The sequence below is a fragment of the Hippopotamus amphibius genome, chromosome 9 (genome assembly GCF_030028045.1).
Source record: "Hippopotamus amphibius kiboko isolate mHipAmp2 chromosome 9, mHipAmp2.hap2, whole genome shotgun sequence".
In the NCBI taxonomy this organism is placed as follows: domain Eukaryota; kingdom Metazoa; phylum Chordata; class Mammalia; order Artiodactyla; family Hippopotamidae; genus Hippopotamus; species Hippopotamus amphibius.
Genome location: NC_080194.1, coordinates 90150548 through 90166849, shown reverse-complemented (window position 1 = coordinate 90166849; position 16302 = coordinate 90150548). Strand labels below are relative to the sequence as shown.

General features: G+C 55.5%; 1 protein-coding gene across 1 annotated transcript in view; it reads right to left on the bottom strand.

Annotated features, from left to right (window-relative positions):
- Window positions 1–1824: 1824 nt before the first annotated feature.
- The window catches only part of NECTIN1 (nectin cell adhesion molecule 1), a 90573-nt gene continuing 76095 nt past the window's right edge, over window positions 1825–16302 (bottom strand). Inside the window, exons 6-8 of the mRNA XM_057748386.1 lie at window positions 4030–4177; window positions 2465–2540; window positions 1825–1962 (exon numbers count right to left, since the gene is read on the bottom strand). Of these exons, the coding sequence (XP_057604369.1) occupies window positions 1825–1962; window positions 2465–2540; window positions 4030–4177 (362 nt within the window). The remainder of the gene's footprint in view (window positions 1963–2464; window positions 2541–4029; window positions 4178–16302) is intronic.

The following is a 16302-nucleotide window of genomic DNA, read 5'->3' as shown; positions in this document are numbered from 1 at the left end:
GGCAGCAGTCAGAGATCGGGGCCGAGAAGTCGTTAGAGGGGATTAGGGCCAGCTGCAGCTGTCCCGTTACATCACAGCGATTTTTATGCTGAGCCTGGGCCCGCTCTTCAGGAGATCCCGCTGGAGTCTTCCATGACTTTCCAAATCACTCCCTTCCGTCGTCTTCCCACTCCCCCAGGGCTCAGGCCCCCTGCCTGCCCCATCCCTGCCTTTTTCTCCTCTCCTCCCCATTCTCCTTCCACCCAGGGCTCTGACAAGGTCACTGACTCCTGACTCAGGCTGAGCTGAGGAAGGAGAAGGCTGATTTGGAGAATCCTGAGTGGGGCATGGCTATCTCTTTTCTGGAAACACTGAGGTCTCCACACTTCCTCCTCCCTTACCTACTTTCAGGCCTGGGGATAATGCGGTCTCGCTGTCCTGAGGCAGAGGTGGGTAAGATGAGGCTCTCCAGGTAGGAGATTCTGCCCTGCCCAGTGCTGGTCATGTGGCCCAAAGTGACACCTGATCCCCAACTCGGGACTCTAAACCCAAGCTCTCAGGGCTGCCTTGTGGCTCCCAAGGCCCCCTGCAGCTGAGGGGCAGCCAGGCAGCAGAGCTAGGTGTATATTCTGCTGTGCGCAGGAAGCCTGGGGCTGTGGAGGGCTCTGCATGAGCTGGGGCCACCGTGATGCTCTTCAAGCCTCTCCAGGTAAACTCCGCACAGGTCTGGCCATCACCGTGACTGCTGTGTGGTAGGGCCTGGACTTGGGAGCCAGAGGACCAGGGGTTTGAATGATGCTTTCCCCAATTACTTGCTAGGTGATCTTGGGCAAGCGTCTTCACTTCACTGAGCCCTAGTTTCCTCATCTATAAAATAGGGGCAACAATAGGACTTATCACGCTGATGGCTGTGAGGGTTAAACTGAGTCATGTTTGAAAAGTCTCAGCAAAGTGTCTGACGTGCAGCCCGTGCTCAGCACTGTCACTAGACTCCCTTTGCTGAAACTGGCAGGGCCAGGCAGTACAGCCGGGGACACGGGAGTACGGGCACTCTCACATGGGAAGGGGTTGTCCAGCTGCTGTCTGAGGAACGGACTTGTGTCCACAGTGAATTCTAACTCACTTCCAAGCCTCTAGGTTGACTGAGAAATAACAAATGGCTGGTGGTCTTCTTACCCCCTGTGTAGAATCAGAAGGTGGGGGCTGGGTTGGTCCTCTGGGCTTGGCACCTGGGATAGGAATGCTACCTCCCCAGGGGGAGGATTTTGCATCTCAAAGACGGGCTCCCTTTGGCACCTCCAGCCAAGAGGAGGATGGCTACGCTGTGGAGACAAAGACCTGGCTCTGCCCCCAGTGCCAGGGGAGATTGTGTTATCTTTGGGCCCAGGCGGTCTGGCCTGGGTCTCTTGGCTGGCACCATAGGGGCACCGCCCTGGCCCCCACGTCTGCTGAAAGGAGCGGGCTCTGGGCAGAGGTGGCAGCCATTCAAGTGGACGCTGGCCCTCTGAGCAGCTGGGAGTGGGGCCAGGAGGAGGGGCTGTGGCTGGCTTTCTGGTGGTCACTGGCAGGTCCAGGGACTGGGGTGCAGGGTATAGAGCTGGGGGCAGGGCTGGGGGAGGGAGAGCTGGGCATCTGGTTGGGGCTCTGCCCTCAATGGAAACCCCACACTCCTGCCCTGGTCATCATGGTGCCTGTGGCAGCACAGCCATGAGGGCCCTCCCCCTCCCCGGGTGGGCCGCCCTGTGCCCTCCCTGCCCCATCTCCTCAGCCGCCTCTGTGCCCCTTCTCTCTTAGGCAGCGGGGCTTGCGGCCAGGCCGGGTGGAGCTGGGTTGGGGACAGCATCCTCAAGGTTCAGGGGTCCTTACCAAGGGGCAGTAGGAAGGGGAGGCCCCCAGATCGTAGTAGGGGGGCTGCGGGGGCAGCGTCTGCGGTTCTTCCTCTTCCTGCTGTGCCTGCTGCTTCCCAGGCTCCAGGCAAAGACTCTGGAAGAGAACGGGTGAGCGGCTGCATGGACCCCTGCACAGCCCTGCTCCGGGTGGCTACTTGGAGGGACGTGGATTCCCCTCCTAGGTTCCCATGCGCCCCCCAACCTGCATTCACCACTTTGGTGGCATCTGGGTGGGGTGGCACAAGGGCTGCCTGAGCCTTTAGCTTTGTGGGCATTCTGTGACCAGCCCAGGGCCAGGCATCAATGGTTTCTTAGAAATGAATGATCTGAGAGGTGGAGAAAGAGGTTCCCTTCGGGGGGCCCTGGGTAGGGAGGGTCCTAGTTTGCCATTTCTCAGGGTGGAGGAGAGGACAGCCCCAACCACGGTCTCTAGCCTGGACCTGGCCTCGCGGGAACTGGTCGGGGCTAGTGTGTGCTGGGGGCTGTCCAGAAGTTCATGGAGTTGGGAGGGCTCTGCCTTCGGGTTGGGCACCCCCTCCCTGAGCCCATCTCCCATTTTTTCTCCCCGGTCTCTCACTCTAGGGACCCAGGCCCACCTGGATGTCCTCAGGTGCAAGGTGGCTCTGCCTGTTGGGGGAAGGCTCCAGCTTCTGGGCGAGGGGCAGAGTAGTCCTGGGGGAACAGAATGAAGCTCACATGAAGGGCTCTGCCCCAGTCAGGCCACCTGACAGTTACTGATCCCAGAGGTCCCCTTACAACGATGGCCCCTCTGCTCCCAGGCTCTGCTCCCAGGTGGCCTCTGGAGTAGCCAGAGCTTGGGAGGTGGTGGGACGGAGGCTGAGAGAGCCCCTCCCATCTTCCCAGGCATCTCGGCCTCCAACCCAGCCTGGCGCAGCCTGACCCTCCCTCCAGCCTGGGCCCAGGAATGAAGGATAGGGGGAAATCCACACGGGCCCTCAGTGGGGGCCAGAACCAGGGCTGGGGGACTGAGACCTTAGGTGCAAAGCCTATGGGGCGCCATAAGTCTCAGTCATCACGATAAAGAATGTTGTTTTTTAATACTTTTTTTAATTGGGTATAGTTGCTCCACAATATTGTGTTACAATAATGTTTTTTTTAAAATGTTTTTAAAAAAAAATTGGGGTATAGTTGCTCCACAATGTTGTGTTATGATAAAGAATGTTTTAATGCAATATTTAAAAAATCAAAATGAACGCCAAAAAATCCATGATGAACAAAATATCGACATTTAAGTAAAGACAAGATCAATAATAAGGCCATGCCAAGCCATATCAGAGCCTGAGGCAAAAAGAAAACTCAGTAATACTGATCCTGCCTTTATTTAAAGTGTTGATATTTTGTTCACTGTGGATTTGGGGCATTCATTTTTTATTTTTTCTATTTTTAATTTTTTAATTTTATTTTTGGCTGTGTTGGGTCTTTGTTGTAGTGTGTGGGCTTCTCATTGCAGTGGCTTCTCTTGTTGCAGAGCACGGGCTCTAGGTGCATGGGCTTCAGTAGTTGCAGCACGTGGGCTCTGTAGTTGTGGCACACGGGCTTAATTGCTCTGCAGCATGTGGGATCTTCCCAGACCAGGGATCGAACCTGTGTCCCCTGCAGTGGCAGGTGGATTCTTAATCACTGAGCCACCAGGGAAATCCTGGGCATTCATTTTGATTTTTTAAAAAAATATTGCATTAAAGTACTATTCCTCACAATGATGGAGGTTTTTGATGCCTCTTGAACTGGGTGTTAGAGGTGAGGTGCGCCCTTCAGCTCACCCTGGCCCAGGCCGGGAGAAGGTGAGCTTGCGTGAGGCATTTCGCCTCTATGCCTCAGTTTCCTCACTGTAAACCATGGATTATAATTGCACACGTACTTCTCAGAGTTGCTGGGAGGTTAAAAGCATCTTTGTAACCCAGCGTAAATGTTGGGTGGTGCCTGCTCACAGCAAGTGCTCTGAAGGCTTTAGCTCCACTGCAGGACGCTTAGGGCCCCCTCCGGCCTCACAGGTGGCAGGAGGAAGGAACGGGGCCTGGGGGAGCAGGGTAGCCCTGAGCCCCTTACAAGTCCAGGTGCTTCAGCAGGAGCCCGTGGGGGTGGGCAGCAGGCGGGGTGGGGGAAGTTTGGGTGGGCAGAGAAAGGGCTTGTTCGCACTCACCCACTCCCGTCCATTTCCAGCTGGTTCTTCTGCTGCCGATGATACAGAAAGAAGACAGTAAGGGCCACACCGAGGATGAGGACCGCGGCCACGGTGCAGCCCAGGAACCTGGCCATACTTCCTGGGCTCCCCTGGGGGAGGGGCTTTTCTGGAACCAAGAGACCAAGGCAGAGGATGAGAGAGTGGGACAGAGAGACATGGAGAGAGAAGAGAGGGAGAGAAAGAAAACTTTTGGAGTCGGAGAGGTGGGCAGAAAGTAAGAGAATCAGAGCCTGGGGCCGTGTCCTGCCTTACCCCCTCCCCTGCAGCTCCCCTCCCCCATCGTGCTCCAGTTCTGGGAGGGGCTGTCCCAGTTAGGCTGGGACAGACCTCATACGCTCGCTTCCCAGGGCCCTATGATCCCAGCCTCTGCTCTGATCTTGGGATCTGGGGCATGGGGGCGGGAATGGGGGATGGGGAACACAGAGCAGGCAAAGGGGTGCCCGGAGGTGGGGGTCCCCACCCCCTCATTCCATCTCTGGCCCTGCAGGGGAGATCCATGTTGAGGAGTTTAATTTCCTTCCCCTTCCTACCCAATTAAACAAGCAAATGAGCTAATTGGTGCTTTGCCCTCCCAGCTCTGGAGAAAGTGTGAGGATCTGGAGAGGGGAAGATGGGAGCTTGAGGATGAATGGGGATCCTTGGGGGAAACCTAGTCTGTCCATTGCTGAGAAGCTGAAAAACTCAGAGGGCTGGGGTCTAAGGTGAGGGCACCAAGCCACCCGCCTGCTGTCTGGACCCACCTGGCCACTGCCCCGGCAGCGCTGGCCCCATGGGTGGGAAGTGGGGCTGGGGTGGATAACAGCCCCTCTCAGCTCGCTCTGTGACGACCTGAGCAGGTCACACAGTCTCTCTGGGCCTTGGAAAGAAAAGGGCCTGGGAAGTTGTGAAGTTTTATCGAATGATTTCTCAGCCTGAGCAGGGGCCACTGGGGGTCCCTGAAGACAAGGACGCCACAACATTGTTGGAACTGAGCCCGTGGTCCAGAGGCATGTGCCGCTTTCCGGCCAGCCCTGCTGGCCCAGGCTTGGCGTGAGAAGCCATGGATGGCGCCAGGCCTTTCTCTTCCCTCCCTCTGCTGGGCTCCATTTCTCATCTCTGACCTTCCCAACACCCAGGGAGGAAGGGACTGAGGAGAAAATCATATACACTGCCTTCCCTCCTTCCTCCCCACACCGTATTACATGTAATTAAACAGGAGAGCACCTGAATAGAGGTGCTAAATTGCAGTTTTCAATAAACATCATGGAACCGATTTCCTAAAGCGGGGTTGACAAGCACCTGCCTCTCTCTGTCTCTGTCTCTCTGCTCCATCCCGATGCCCTGAAGGAGGGGGTGTCTGGCAGAGCCCTCAGCACCAGATTGGCTTCCAGTGAATCTGCAGCCCCTCTGGCCAGGCTCCTGACAGTAATTGGAAGGAGGGCTCTTTGCAAAGCCTCTTGGCCCAGCATCCATCCATCCACAGCTGGTAGGCTATGTTCCCTTTGGGAAGGTAGTGTCTGCATGTGTGCATCACTGGGACTTAGGAACCCCAGACTCCTCCACGGACCCTTGACCCTCCCCCATCTCTCCTCTCCTTTCACAGACCTCTGGGGCTGGGATACTGCAATCAATTAAACAAACCTCGTCTCCTTTTCTGTAAGCCTTAGCTTCTTAGTACCCACCATCATCTCCTTCCTGGTCCCTCTTCTTTAACCTCAAGCCTTCCTGCTTCCACTCCTGCACCTTTCTGACTCTCCCTTTCCTTTGGTTTAGCAAGCATTTATTGAGCATCTACTGCGTTCCAAGGTACTATTCTGACCCTGGGCAACAGAGGTGTGTAACTGCACATACCCTGCGTGGCTCATGAAGTTCAGGTTTTTCTTCTGCTATACCCAGGCTCAACTGGCTGGGCCAGCCCTGCATGGGATGCAGGCTGGAGGGCGAGACAGGTTCACATCAGCCCCTGCCCTCAGCTCCCTGCTCCCGGGCGCCCTCTCCCATGGCCTCTCACCCATCGCCTCCTCCGTGACTCTGGGGCCACTTCAGCAGGACAGGGAGGCAGCTGTCCTTCTAAGGGGCCTTATAGCATGCTTACAGTGCAAACAATAATACAGACAAATGAGTTTGTAAAGGCACTAACGTGGTCGTTAGAGAAATCAAGGACCTGAAAGGGTGGGATGCTGTGGGCAGGGCCTCAAAGGTGCCAGGGCCCGAGTGGATAACTTTGATTTTGTTCCCTCAAATTGCCCTCTCTCTCTGTCCCACCCTCTCAAAATGTGAGTGTAAGTTCCCTTGGGGCTCCTGGGCTCTGCCTACTCTGCCGGGAGGTCCCTACCCTGGTGGAAGAAGCACCAGTGGAGGGAAAATGAGAGATGGTGAAGAGAAAAGAGGAGGCAAAGAGGAGAATCGGTCTGAAGTCCCTGACACGCCAGGCACTGCCTGGTGCCTCGGCCGATTTGGGGTTTGTTTGATCCTCACACTGAGCCTGCAAAATTAGATAATGCTCTTCCTGGTGAGCAAAAGGTGAGCACTTAACCGTTAAGTGCTTCACCCAAGGTCACCCAGCTAGTCAGCGGTAGAGCGGGCACTGGAACCTACATCTGTGTGACGTTCCCCCGTCAGGCCGCAAGGTCTTCTTAGCAGTCCTGGTCCCTCACGCACATGAAGCCGCCATCCCCTCTCCCTTACCAGACACGAACCTACCTACCCCCTCGCCCCCAGTTGCTTTGTCTCCGGGCCTCCTCCCCTTGACAGCTGTGAGGTGGGGGCCTGGCACTGGCCCCAGCTGGAGCCCTGGCACTGAGCCCCCAGACACTCTCTGGTTACACCGGGACAAATCTGTTCCCCCGGCCCCAGCTCCGCAGGCTTGAGGGCAGGACCAGTCACCTGCAGGCAGCCGGGCGGGCCGGGGCTGGCGTGTAGGGCCTGGGAGAGCTGGGAATCAGGGTGTGAGGGACGGGGGCGGGGGGCCTCCAGCGGGCACCTCCTGTGAGCCAGGCTGCGTGCTGGGCCGAGGTTGGTCATGTCGGCCTTGTCCTGCTGAGGAGGCACAGAGTGGTTCAGTCAGTCTTCCAGAGTCCCACGGCCAGGAACGCCACAGCTGGAACTGGATCCAGGTCCACTTCTGAAGTTCCTCTTTCCCCTACTATGTCAGCAGGGCCTGGTTCCTTTGCATCCCAGGACCTCCCCTCTCCAGGCAGAGTCTACATCTGTCCTGGCTCCGGCCCCAGGAATGGTCCCCAACCAACTCCTTCCTACCTGTCTCTGGGGTCACAACAGTGATATGCCCTAAGCCTCAGTGCTCTCACCTGTCCCTGGGGGACAGCATGCCTGGTTTTTGAATCCTTCAGACTGAAAAACTGGAATCCCCGGTTGGGAAGTAAACACAGAGCTGGGCTTAGTCAAGGGAGCTGTAGGCCAGGGACAGTCAGGAGCTTCTTGGCTCTTCCTGGAACGCGATCGGCCTGCTGCACTGAGGCCCGAGGTGGGGGGGTGGGGAGGGGTGGGGGGTGGGGTGGGAGGAGCTTTGGATCCCACTCAAGTGTCCAACAATCTCAGTCTGCTTCTCCCCACCCCCCCTTCACAGCCAGACCTCGGTGGTCCTGTGCCCCGGCCTTTGCTCAGTGGTGGAAAGGGGACCCAGACATCCTGCTTCACTGCCTGCCCCCTTGCCTACCTGTTGCCCCCTGCTCAGTACCATAAACATGTCACTGCACCTTCTATGTGCCACGCACTGTGCTACCTGCTGGGGCCCTGCCCCCTGGCTAATGGGGGAATCAGACATGCACACGAGTGAACACTCTGTTATATGATTCATGCCTCAAGAGAAGTCTGTCCAATGTCCAGGACAGGTATAGGGAAGAGAGTGATTAGCTCTGGGAGTTCATGGCTTCACAGATGAGGGGACTTCTGAGCAGAGTTTTGAAAGCATAATAGGAGTTCTCCAGGAGAATAAAGGGAGAAGAACATTGTAGGCAGGATAAGGAGTGTTGCAGGGACATGTGTGTGAGATGTGGGGTGTATAAGGGAAATCCAAGCATTGGCTATGGCTTGGAAATGGGGTTCAAGAGAGGATAGACAGGGCAGGAACCTGGGGAGAGGTATGTAGGGGCCAAACCTGGCTCAGAGGTTAGGTAATGTCACCCCTCTCTCTTGCTGCCCCTGCCTGGGGACAGAGACACTGCCTTCTCAGGAGCTGGACCAACCTAGGCTTTCCTGTGGGCTGAACTTCCAGGGCTCCTTGGGGAGGACTTGGCCCTCCTGCCCTTGAAGCTGTCCTGGGTCGGACTGCCCTCTGCTTGCTCCTGTGGCAGAGGCAGAACAGGTGTTTCTGGGGGACCAGGAGCTCAGATGAAGCTGGGTGTCTGGACTTGGTGTGGATGCTGGCAGGTGGGATTGGCTGGGGGTGGGGCTGATTTCACTGCCGAAGACTCGCCCACCGGGTCAGAGTTCCTCTGGCCGTTTCTTCAGCCCAGCGCTGTGGGAGTGGCTCCTTCCTGCTGGCCAGAGGCAGGCAGCCAGGACTCGAGTCCTTGTGTTCAGCTTACTCAGCTCCCTGCCTCCCTGTCTCTCTCTCACTTCAGTGCTTTCTTCCCAGGACTCCAAGCTGGGCGGGTGCTGCACCATCACACTGAGGGGCTGTGGGATTCTCCTCTCTCCTTGTGCAGGAGGGGACACATCCCTCTCCTCCCCTGCTCAGTGCCTACAGGAGGGGACCCTTTCAGGTGCTTTCTTGTGACCCAGGTGTTGAGGGAGCCCACTTAGAGGCCTGGAACTGAGGGAATCACAGAGCCCTTTCCTCAGCCTGATGCAGCCAGCGTGGCTACCTGGCCAGCATGACTCGGACACAGCCAGGCCTCTGCCTTCTCCTTGCCTTGGGCTACAGGCTAAGAGGCTGACCTTAGATGCTGAAGCTGCTGGGAGACTGTGCCTTCCTCTTCCCTGGGGTGGGCTCCTGGTCACTGCCTCTGCCGTGGGCTGGGTTGCACTGCAGCTTTGCCTCTGCCCTGGTGTGTTAGTATTAGTGCAAATAGCCTTTGGCCACAGAATTTGCTCTGGTTCTGCACTCAGGTGGAGGTCAGCTTGCAATCACCTTTTTCGGCCCCTCTGGATGGAGGCTGGGGCTCTGGGCTGTGCAGCCCCGCCTTCATTTCTCCCTCGCCTCTGACGTCCGTGTCATTTGTCTGGAGCACGCATGAATTATGGGAAGTGTTTAGCACAGTGCCTGGCACATAGTCAATATGTAATAAATGGCTGCTATTTTTGTTATTAGCTACTCAGTAAATGCATATCGACGGGGGTGATGATGTTGGTGATGGTGGTGGTGATGAGGACGGTGGTGATGATGTTGGTCCTTCTCCCCTCCCTGGAGTCCTGGCTTCTTCTCTAAGCTAGCTACTGGGCCAAATTACACCCATGATATATTATCATGCCTTAGTATATTATCATATATAACATGATACCATACATGTATTACATATACTTTTACTTAAATTACCTTATTTGATGCCCCCACGCCTTTGCCTCTGTTGACAGATGGCTAACTGGAGGCTCAGAGGAATCTAATAAAATGCTCAAAGTCACACATCTCACTGACAATGGAAGTGAGATAGGAACCCAGGCATCCGGGTCCACAGTGCAGAGCTCTGAGTGGCCTTGATGGGGATCTTCTCTGTGTTCATCTGCAGGGGAAGACAGGCCAGCTCTCTCTTGAGTTTGCCACTTACCCAACTATAGGATCTTGGGCAAGTCACTAAAATTCTCTGAGCCTCAGTGTCCCCATCTGTAAAATGGGAATCGCAACAGGGTTGTTGTCAGATGTAAATGAGGTAATGCATGTCAGAGTGCCCCCCCAGCACAGTGCCCGTGCCCACTCAGTGCTTAACAGGCATTGCTTCTAGGAGGGCAGGGGACATGTCTGCTCCTCCAGCAACTTCTAGGCAGCTGGGGCCGGGGCCCCTGCTCTGATCCTGCCTGTGTGCCCTCAGCTTTCCCTAGTCCCTTGCTGGTCACGATCTGCAAAGCCAACTTGTCTAGACCTGTGCAGGCCTTAGGATATCCAAGTGTACGTGAGTGTATGTGTGTGTGAGTGCAGGGATGTGTGTGTGAGTGCAGGGATGTGTGTGTGTGGGTGTGTGGCTGTATGTGTGTGTGAGGGTGTGTGAGTGTGTGGGTGTGTGGGTGTATGTGTGTGAGGGTGTATGTGTGTGAGGGTGTGTGAGTGTGTGGGTGTATGTGTGTGTGGGTGTATGTGTGTGTGAGGGTGTGTGGGAGGGTGTGTGGGTGTGAGGGTGTGTCAGTGTGTGGGTGTATGGGTGTGTGGGTGTATATGTGTGTGAGGGTGTGTGAGTGTGTGGGTGTGTGGGTGTATGTGTGTGTGAGGGTGTATGTGTGTGAGGGTGTGTGAGTGTGAGGGTGTATGGGTGTGTGGGTCTATGGGTGTGTGGGTGTGTGTGTGTATGGGTGTGTGAGGGTGTATGGGTGTGTGGGTGTATGTGTGTGTGAGGGTGTATGTGTGTGAGGGTGTGTGAGTGTGAGGGTGTATGGGTGTGTGGGTCTATGGGTGTGTGGGTGTGTGTGTGTATGGGTGTGTGGGTGTGTGTGGGTGTGTGGGTATATGTGTGTGTGAGGGTGTGTGAGTGTGTGGGTGTGTGGGTGTATGTGTGTGTGAGGGTGTATGTGTGTGAGGGTGTGTGAGTGTGTGGTTGTATGGGTGTGTGGGTCTATGGGTGTGTGGGTGTGTGTGTGTATGTGTGTGTGAGGGTGTATGGGTGTGTGGGTATATGTGTGTGTGAGGGTGTGTGGGTGTATGGGTGTGTGTGTGTGTGTGTGTGTGTGTATACACGTGTGTGTGTGTGTTTGTGTGTGTGTGTGACAGAGAGAGAGACAGAGACTGTGACATTCCGTGGGGAGGGTTGAGGGCAGTCACTTCCCACTTTGCACATAGAGTTTCCCGCCATCTGGAATGCTCTCCCCAGTGGCACCAGGGTTCCTGCCCCTCCCACCCAGCCCTTCACACCTTGCGTTTTCATTAGGAGGAAAAAGGAACAGGAGGGAGGCTAACATTCCCAGGAGCCGCCCCTCGCCCCAGGGCTTGCTCCCGGAGACCCCTCCAAATTCAGGCCCAGCTGGAGAGAGTTACTGGGATTTCACGCACATTCCTGGGGGGAGAGGGACTGTCTCCCTGTCGGGGACCCTGCCAGGCAGGGACCTGACCCCCAGCCCCCAGAGGCAGGAAGATGAGCGAGGCTATTGGCCAGCCAGGTGGGGAGGGCCGGGGGACACAGGGAAGCCATTTGTCTGTCACGCCCCCTGGGGCCAGGCACTACCTCCCGCCACCCGGGGTGCCCTCTCCCCTCATGCACCAGCTCCTCACTCCTCCCTCCCTCCCCCTCTTAGAAACGGCTGCTTTGAAGGGGAAAGAAGGACCAAATCCGAGAAGGTGCACAGAGCAGCGGGCAGCACAAGGGCCTGGATGCTCCAGAACGTCTAGTGCTGTAACCTTAGCTGTTCTGAGCCTCCGTTTTCTCCTCTGTGAAGTGGAGAAATGGTAGAAGTAAGTGAGATAATTCACGGGGAGCTCTTGGGACAGAGAAGCCTCTGCAAACGGTAGCAGCAGCATTCGTAGTGTTGTAACCTCAGTAGTGTTCTTAGTCTTCCAACATCGAAGCACGACGTCGGTTCTCTCCTTTGCCCGGATGGTGGGAGAGGGACCGACCGCCTGTGGTGAGCTCCAGGTTCTTCTGTCCCCAGTAGGTCCTCCTTCATCACCAACCCCCTGCTGCCCTCTGGAGCCACGGTCCAGTGCCCAGCAGCAGGAGACCTGAGCAGAGCAAGGGGCCCTGGACTCTGTCCCTACAGAAACCAAACCTCACTGGCTTGGGGTCAGTGTCACCTGAGGTCTCAGCCAGGCTCCCCACCCACCTTCCCACTCTCGGCTGCTGGGCACTGCACAGCGATGTCCTGCACTGTTGGAGCCTCGTCCCTTTGGGTGGGGAGCAGGATTCGGTGGGTCAGGGGGGCCCTGAGGGAGCTTCCCCTCTCTTCTCGTCTGGTTGGAGCTCTTACACCCGTGGCCTGCCTCCCTGGGGTGGGGGGAGATGACGTGGAGGACAGCATCAAAGCAGTCAAGCCTGACCCTGTCCCACTGGGGCGTGGTGATGTCAGCACTGTGCATGGGCAGAAGGATGTGAGGTCAAGGGCAGCTGAGACAATCCCTAGGCATCTGGGGGTTGAACTGAAGGCTACAATAGCCGGTGGATTCCAGAGCAGGCTCAGCCACAGGGCATGGTGTGGAGCTGGTGGGTGGGAGGAGAGGCAGAAGACTGACGGCCCAGCCCCTGCCCCAACACACACACTGCCCCAGGTCTCAGAGACAACTTGTTGTCCAAGTCTCTGCTCCCTGTTTTGGGGACCCATCACTACTCCCAGTCTTGGTGGGTGCCCAAGGGAATTCTCCCCACCCGCCAAGCCCAGGACGTCCCTTGCATGGCTTGAGGGATGGCTGGAGAAGGGCTTGCACCTTTAGCTCTTTCAGGCTCTTCCCTTCCTGGTCCCCCTCTCAGTAGGTTCTGGCTTTTGCGGGGTCCTCAGTCCTTCTCCCCCACATCCTAAACTTCCTGCCACAATAGTCACTGCCTATGAGGATAAACTTCTTCCACATTATTTTATCTGGGACAAGATAGCAATTTCTAAAAGGAGTGTTACTAGGAAAATAAGAATAGGAAACACAAAAACACAGGGATGGCCGAGTTCATGGAGGACCTACGTCTTCTCCTAATGTAATTTACCACCTAGCCACAGACTCGCTAGAAATCTCTGAAGATCGGTGCTGCTGGCAGAAAGCTTGTGCTGCCCTGGGAGGAAATGAGGTCTGTCACTGGAGGTATTCTAGCAGGGCCCTGATGCCTCCTCAGTGGGGAATGACCTTGAAAGCTCACTACATAATGATGATCCCTCACTTCGGCACAGAACTTCACGGTTTACAAAAGGGCTGCATTCTTGTGTCTTTGGTGTAATCCTAGGAAATAGGCAGAGCAAGGATTAACATCACTTTTTACAGACGAGAAAGCTGAGGGACAAGAGAGAAGTGGCTTTTCCCAAAGTCACAGGGAGGTGGTGGTCATCTCTGCTGGAATTCACATTTTGAGCCACCAGGGCAGAGCTGCCCCACCCTCAGGGCATGCGTGGTTCTCTCCTGACTCCGTCTCTCATGGGCGCCCACCTCACCCACCTGCCTCTTCCTCCAGGTTGGCCACAGTTGCAGGGAACTTAGGAGGTGGATGGAGGTGATTCTGGAGATAATGGGCCTCAGCAGGGAGAGCGGAAGCATCTCTACAGGGACCCATTAGCCAGATAGACTGAGGGCTCCTGAAGCTTCCTGGAGGGGCTAGGTGGGGCAGGGGACTCGAAAAGGTTAGAATTCCGGAAGCAAAGAGCCAGAAACTGAGGGGCTGTGTTTGTCTTCCTGGGAGTCACAGGTGTTGATGGTCTAGCTGTCTGTCCATCCTGGGCAGGGGCCTTCTGCAGGACCCCTCTCCTGTGGCAAATCCCCCACATCATGTGTATATTGAGAGTAACCTCAGCGTTGTCTGCAGTAATTGAAATGAGGGGATTTAGATATGGAAATTCTTATGTTAAAATCCCGTGAAATTCAGTGGTGCTTCGCTGGGCCTTGCCAAGGTGGAAGGCACAAATGCGCCCCACTCGGGAGGAGCTCTGGTTCTTAGAGGGGGTGCGTTGGGCTGGGGAGGGGATGAGCTCCAATGCCCTGGGGTTTTGTGGGGGGTCGGGGTGGGGCAGTGCAGAGACTCAGGAAATCTGGATGACTTCAGGATCTGGGCACTTCTGGGGAGGTGAGGGGGAGTGGGGCGGCTTAGTTCTAGCAAGTTCTCTGAGTAGCACCATGGCAAGCTGAGAGATTTGATCCAATTTGTTCACCTCTCTCAAGTTGAGGGGAAAACAATCGCAAGAAAGAAACAGGGGACACCTGGACTTTGGGTCCCTCTTGAGAGAAACACTGGAAGAAGTCAGACTTGGACTGGGGGTAGCATCTGGGTGGGGGCACTAGGGGCTGGGTGGGGCGGTGGCGGATGGTATTTCCTATGCACAGGCCACACGCATCATATCACCTGCCCCTCACTGATGCCCTTGAGGTTGGCCTTATTGTCTCCATGTTACTCCACTTGCCCCAAATCACCAAGCTAATAAGAGACAGATTTGGTGACTGAACCTTGGCCTGTATGACTCCCAAACTGGGCCCATCCACCAATATATGTGTGCACCCAGGCTGCACTTCGGGATCCCGGAGTACTACCTCAAAGGGGACTGTGTATGCTCCACACATTGTGTACGTTACAAGCTGGGGTAAAACTGTGACTATGGTGGCATTTTGTTTCTTTTGAGTGGGAGGCTCAGTAGAGAGCAGAGAGCCCTTGGCTTGGAGTCAGGAGGCCTGGGTCCAAGTTATGAGTCTACGACCCACCACCCGTGTGACTCTGGGCCAGACATTTAACGTCCCTGAGCCTTGGCTTAATCATTAGCGAAATGGAGCCCTTGGCTTACCTCCCCAGCTGGCTGTGAGGATCCCGGGGTGCCAAGTTCCCTCCGGCTGCCCGAGGCACTTGGTCTAGCCTGGTTGATTCCTGCTGCCAGCATTTACCTGGAGGTCTCCTGTGCTGGGTATTCTACAATTTGCTAGATCACTTCCATTTTACAAAGTCATCTCTGATACCATCTTTTCCAGGAAATCTTTTCCCAGGAGCCCTGCCTGCCTCTGATGACTCCATCTGATACCAAACGTGGGTCCCACAAGCTCAGTGAACCCCCACCTGGGATACTTGCTGTTTTGTGTATTGAATCTTGTGTCAGGCCCAGAATCCCCCCAGGAGTTAGGCTGGTGTGGACCCCTCTCCTGGCTCTTCTCCTACTCTGTTGTTAGGACGTGGCTTTGCCCTTTAGAAGAGGCTGCGGGCAGTGGGCAGGGTGAGCAGTGTTTAGAGCGTGGCCTCTGAGGCCAGACTGCCTCAGCTCCCCACCAGCAAACTCTGTGACTTTGGGCAACTCTCATTTCCCTAATAACGATGGTAATAGTAATTCTAAGTCTGAGGTAAGAATTTAATATCATAAAGTAATTTGAACAGTGCCTGGCACTTAGTGAGTGATATTATAAGTCTTAGCTACTATTAAAAGCTCTTGATTCACTTTGCAATTTCCAAACATTATATAAATGTGAGGAATTCTTACTGTTGTTAGCCTTCTGGGACTCAATTTCCCCATTTGTGCGTTGGGGCAAATGGTCTTTGAGGTTGCTTTGGTTCTAATGGTCTGTAATTCTAAAATAGGCAGATAGATGTCTTTGCTTGGGATCTGCACATGTTGTGCTGTAGGGGTGAAAGGGTAGGACATTGGGCCACCCTGGGACCCAGACTCAGAAAGAGAGAGGCTGATTGCTGGGAGGTGATGGCAAAAAAACACTCAAGAGGAAGCAGCAGGTGTTGGAGGGCGAGCCTTCCCAATCAGAGAGGCCCAGTGTGCCAGTTTCACCCAGAGCCTGCAGGAAGACCAGTATCAACTAGCTTTGAGCTCCCGTTGCCTTGCGAGCCTGTGATGTCTCCTGAAAGAGCTGTGCGTAAGGGACCTACACTTTTCATTGATTGAAACCCCAAGTCTTTCCAGGGTGAACTTCTCTGGAGGAGAACCCTGGAGATAGATAGCAGCTGGAACCCCCTAAGTACACTGTCAGAGGAGACATGGGAAACCCATTTCCGCCATGGTTTTCCCAGTGGGGACCGCTTCTCCACCCAGCTCTTGTAGAGGCTTGAATCTCTGCTCTGCTAGCAGGGCAGATCTGTCACTTCTCTGCAGAGGAGGGTGGTCTGGGGTGTCCTCACCAGTGAGGGGGCTGCTGCCCACCCTGCCTCACAGTCCCTCTGCTGCAGCAAGCCAGACTCCTCTGGAAGCTATCCCTGGCCACTATCACCCCAGACACCTGGCCTCAGGATCAATTACAGTAAACAGAGGTGATGGAATGGGGCGTGGTGATTCATCACTGTCAGGGCTGTGGGGGACCTGCCACGCCAGCCCCACTCTGTCTCCTGGGATAGCCCTGGAGAGGATACCAAGCTCCTGTCTCCCTGGTTCTTTGTTCCATAGGTAGAAAGTCATGGAATCAGAGAGGCAAAAGGTGTTGCTCAAGGTTACTCGGTGAGAAGTGGCAGAGAAGAGGCAGGGTTCAGCCTCCTGACCCCCAAT